Below are 5,133 nucleotides of genomic sequence, written 5' to 3'. Positions count from 1 at the left end.
TGAGAGCCGTCTCGTTCTTCTTGTAGACAGATCCAAGGGCACCATACACCAAGGCTGTGCAGTAGACTTCATCGCACGTCTGGCGCAAATGCAGCCCGAGCTCGGAGTACTTGTCTTCCTTCTTGCGCGCGATGCGTTCAAATGGGCAACCATTGGGCGTCCCGTTGGCCGTGTGCTCGAGTGTGATCGCGAGGTCCAAGAGGACAGCAACGCGACGCGTGCCGGTTTGGAAGTACACTTGGAGGTCGGGTCGTAGCGCGCGCGGGCTGTAGCCATCCACCAGCTCGTTAACCTTGACCGTCGCTGTGGGTAGGGCCTTGCGTATCGCCGCAGCAATCTTGTCGAGCGACGCGTCATGGCGGCGCGTGATGAGACCATGGTTGTGGGGGCAGTGTTGGAGAACGTGCGCGAGGGTTTCCGGACGGCCGCTATCAATACAATGGCGACACACTGCCGAGGCACGCAGTTGGCGGCGCTTGAGCACAGACCGCGTATCCACCTGGTTGAGGCGCGCTGCGATGGCGAACCGGTACTGCTTGTCGTATAAGCCACCGCCAGACGTCAAGAACTTGGATCCCATGTCCCCATGATGGGCCAAGGTTCGTCCCTGGTCGGTGCATGCACCCCATCTCTCATAGTGTTTGAGCTGGAGCGCACGTTTGACCCGGCGACTGACGTCCTTGGTCGTGAGGACCACGCCGTCAACCTTGAGCTGGAGGTTCTTGCCCAGCTCGCACGTCAGCTTGAGTTCGTATTTCTTGAGGAGCAGCCGGAACGTGGTTGCGATCGTCGACTTGGCCCCGACGCGCGACTTGGGCGTGACGCCTGGCAGTGTCTGGAGCTCGCCGTTGAGGAAGGACTGGAGGAGATCTTCAGCGACTTCGCCGTCAGAGTCCGACACCTCGGGGAGGTGGAAGTCCGCTCGAGCGCCAGCCATGATCTCGTGACGGGCCATCGTGCGAATGTCAGCGTCCGGCGAGTGGAGCATCTGGTACAAGTGCGCAAGCAGGACGGCATCCCGCTGCTCTTCAATGGGCAAAAGACCAAGGCCACCGCAGTCCGTTGGTGTCGAGAAGAAGCTCGTCGTGGTCGACACGGGCAGCTTGAGCAGCGAACGGAGGGCCGTCCAGAGGTGCCGTGTCAGCCCGTCGAGTTGCGACTTCATCGCATGCACGTGGCGTAGTGGGTACTCCAAACGCGAGTAGATGTGGGACTTGATCGCGCGGATGATCTGCCACGGTGCCAGCCCGGACTTGCAGAGCAGGGTAATCTTGCACTTGAGGTCGTGGAACATGTCGGTCAGCTGGAAGCGCACCGTCACATCGTCGAAAGCTTCCTTGATGCCCAGGTATTTGTATCCGTCGTCAACCGTGCCAAGGTGAGGAATCGCTTGGTCGCCAAGGAGCAGCTCGACGTCGGGCGTAGGGCAGCAGCGGCTGCCTACATGCTCAAAACCCAAGAACGCGCACTTGGTCGGGTTGGCTTCCATCTTGGACCACCGCAAAAAGTCGCAGACGAGCTGGTGCAGCGAGCGGATGCCGGCGCGCGAGTTGCTGAAGATCTTGATGTCATCGGCAAACGCTGTGCCCGTCTGGCGCAGACCAGGAGCGAGCGTGGCCCCGGCAGTGTCACGGACGGCCGCCAGCGCATCCATGAGCGGCGCCAAACCCGCGATGAAGAGAAGCGGGCTCAGCGGGCACCCCTGGAACACACCCGTCTTCTGGGGCACGGGCGCCGTCAGGCCATCCTTCGTGAGCACGACCGTGGCCGCATCACGGTAGATGTCCTGCACCAGCTCGACAAACTCGTCCGGGACGCGGAGTCGGCGCAGCACGGTCCAAAGAAAGTTGTGCGGCATCGACCCAAACGCGTTCTTGAGATCGTACCACACAACAAAGAGCTTGCCCTTGGTGCGCCGCGTCGATTGCATGAGCGTCTGCGCGACAAAATTGTGCTCGTGGCAGCCGTTGAAGTCGCGGAACCCCTTCTGCATGTTGTTGAGGCGCTCATTCGTCTCGAGCCAGCCCGACAGCCGCGTCTTCGTGATGCTTGCGTACAGCTTGTACAGCGTCGACTGGAGCGCGAGCGGCCGCCAATTCGCAATGTCGTCGACCGAGCCCTTCTTGTGGACCAGCGTCGTCATGCTGACCTTCCAGGACGCCGGGACACGCCGTTCCGACCAGCAACGGTTGAAGAGCGTTGTGAGCAACGGGAGCAGCACGAGGCGGTACTTGTAGTAGGCATCGTATGGCACCCCATCCAGGCCGGGAGCCGTGCCGCACGTCACATTGTTGAGCGCGTCCTCCACCTCATCGAGCGTGATTGGGGCCAAGAGCGCCTCGTCAGAGCCAGCGCGCGCGAGCGGCAAGAGGCGGAGGGCCTCCCAAAACACACCCGGAGGGAGCTCCTCGTCAGCTGCCTGCTCGGTCGTCGCGCCAAGGCCGGCAAAGTGAGCATGCACCACGTCAACAGGGATCGCGCACGTGGTGGCCGGCGCCGGATCCGCAGTGCCAGCGTTGAAGATGCCCTGGACCACCTCCTGCTCGTGGTGTGGAAAGCGCGCACGTAAGACAAGACGACGTCGGGCATCCCGTGTGCGCGCGACACGACGACGCGCACGCTGGACAAGGCGCCGGTTCTTGGGTTCGAGATGCTGGGTCACGCGCAGGGCCGCACACCGGTCGAGGATCTCGTCGCGGAGCGGCGGTGGCGTCGGCGGCCGGACTGACGCCGCAGCAATTGCGCTGGCATGGCGGCCGAGAGTGGCTGCAAGGGCGCTCGGCAAGGACGCAACCGCACCTTCAACAGCGTCCCAGTCAGCAGCATCTTCAATGGCCACTTCCAAGCGACGGCAGAGCGCAGCGATCTCGTCCTCAATCACGTGGGCGAGTGCGTCTGGGAGGGGTCCCGGGATACGGAGCCGAGGCTGGCGCGCAAACGGGTCAAGGGGCGCGGAGGGCGGCGGAGGAGGCGTGGCTGGGCCGTCAGTGGCGACCGCAGCAGTACCCGCGGCGCCGTCATCGACCTCCACACCGGCCGCATCGTCGTCCGAAGCTGTATCCGCAGCCCCGTCGTCGACGGAACCAGCACCCGCAGCGTTGGCAACATCCGCACGGTCATCTTCCACCGGCGCAGCGACACACGGCACAGAGGCAGCGACAACAGCCTCGTCGGAAGCGGTAGGCCCAGTCGCTGAAGCCGCCTCATCGTCGCTGGCAAAGTCGGCGGGGTCGTAAGCCGCAGTGAACGGGGAGAGTCGTGCATCGGGAAACACAGGTGCGTTGACGTCCGTATCAGACGAGCCGTGTGCAGCCGCCACGTCAAGCCACAAGTCATCATCTGGCGGTAAAGGGGGACCACCAAGCGGTAGAGCAGGCCCGTCGGGAGGGAGTGTCGACACCGAGGTGGCGTTGGTCGTCAACTCCGGGGTAGGCGACGGCGTTCCATCAATGCGGGACGAGGAGGCCGCAGCACCAGCGCGCGCGAGGCGTGTCCGCGTCCCAAAGCCACGGCGCGGCTGCATGCCACCAGTCACAGCGCGGCGCAAAGGCACCGTGGCGCCATCGGTAGCAGAGCCCGAAGGTTCCACTGGGCTAGTCGGCGCTGCAGGCGAGGGCAGCGTAGCAGACGGTGACGGCGCTGCCGACGACGACGGCGGAGCAGACGAGGACAGGAGAGCAGACAGAAACCGCGGATGGATGCCGTAGTGAGGCCGGAAGGGGCAGCCACCGCGTCTCGAAGCGCAGTAGCAGATGTCGCGCGCTAAGCGTTGCAGGGGGAGCTGCTGGCGGGCGATCTGCTCAAGACTCGACGTCACAGCGTGGTCGACCCCGACAAGTACAACCGGTTGCTGCAGCAATGGGGCCACAAGCTGGAACTGGGTATGGGCAGGAGTCTGAGGAGCCGTTGTCGAGGTGAGGCCACGGAACAGAGCCAGCCAGTCGTGTGGCACAAGAAACCGGAGCACAGAGCCTGACGCAGCCCGAGGCCAATGCAGCGAGGCATGCAGAACGTCAAGGTAAATGCGGCAGACCACGCGGCCAACGTCTGCGTACGCAGGGCAGTGTCGATGCGAAAGCCAGATAGCAGACGCGTCGTCATCATCATCAGCTTGAGGCACGACTTCCGCAACCACGTTCAGTGGCCCGGAGTTCAATCCAGAAGACCGCACGGGGAGGCGCAGCATGCAGCGGTACACGCGCGGCGCAGGCAAGGTGGCCACCGCAGCGGCCACCGACGCCCGTAAATATGAGGCCCGGAGCGTCGCATACGAAGTCGTCGTGCCGCCATCACCGCCATTAAGGCACGCCTCAGGTTCGTCGTCCACGTCGTCCACGGAGCTCGTCGGCACTGGCGGCATGGCAGCAGAGGCTGGCGGCCGCGGCGCTGCAGAGCCCCGAGCACGGGCTGGCGTGGCGGAGCTAAAGTGGCCAAGCGCGACACCAGACGGCCCAACCAGCGGCTCGCCAGCGTCATGGCGGGGATCGTGGCCCACCAGCAGCGACATGCCGTCGGGGCAACAGCTGCGAGACGGTGACGGGCACGAGCAGAACAACCCGTTGCCAGGCTGCAGCCCCATCGACGGGATGCCCATCGCACGGTTGGCAAGATGGTCGGCCACCGCATTGTGTCCGCGACCAATATGGGACAGCGTTGTCTGGACGTTGTAGTTGCGCAGGCGTGTGAGGACCGCGAGGGCAGCATTGCGGGCGGCACGAAGGGGTTTCGCGCACCGCGTACTGCCATCAAGCCACTTGAGGACCAGCGCGCTGTCGCCTTGGATGAGCGCACGGTGGGGCTTGAGGTGGAGGAGACCGCAAAGCCCCAAGTAGACCGAGCGCAGCTCCGCCGTGTTGTTGGTCACAGCAGGCGCACCAGAGCCCGCAGTCGGCTGCGGTAGCCACTCATAGCAAGACCACCGGATTCGCCCATCCGGGCCAAAGATGACAGCGCCGGCACCACCACCAGCGGAGGCAGATGAGCCGTTCTGGCGGCACCCACCATCAAAGCGCAGCGTGTACGTGACCTCCGCCGACCCCCACGTTGTCGTCGTCGACCACCTCGAGGACGTCGTCGCTGTCGTTGGCCGCGTGCGAGCTCTCGTCGCTGTGCAGCGTCAGGACGTCGTCGCCC

General features: G+C 64.3%; 1 protein-coding gene across 1 annotated transcript in view; it reads right to left on the bottom strand.

Annotated features, from left to right (window-relative positions):
* The window catches only part of SDRG_17253 (hypothetical protein), a gene marked incomplete at both ends in the record, with an annotated part of 8,670 nt that continues 3,537 nt past the window's right edge, over positions 1–5,133 (bottom strand). The window contains one exon of the mRNA XM_008623493.1: positions 1–4,891. Within this exon, the coding sequence (XP_008621715.1) occupies positions 1–4,891 (4,891 nt within the window). The remainder of the gene's footprint in view (positions 4,892–5,133) is intronic.

The sequence above is a fragment of the Saprolegnia diclina genome, assembly GCF_000281045.1.
Source record: "Saprolegnia diclina VS20 unplaced genomic scaffold supercont1.229, whole genome shotgun sequence".
NCBI classification, from domain to species: Eukaryota; Oomycota; class Saprolegniomycetes; order Saprolegniales; family Saprolegniaceae; genus Saprolegnia; species Saprolegnia diclina.
Note: the sequence above shows the minus strand (reverse complement) of the source record. Positions and strands in the feature narration are given on the sequence as shown.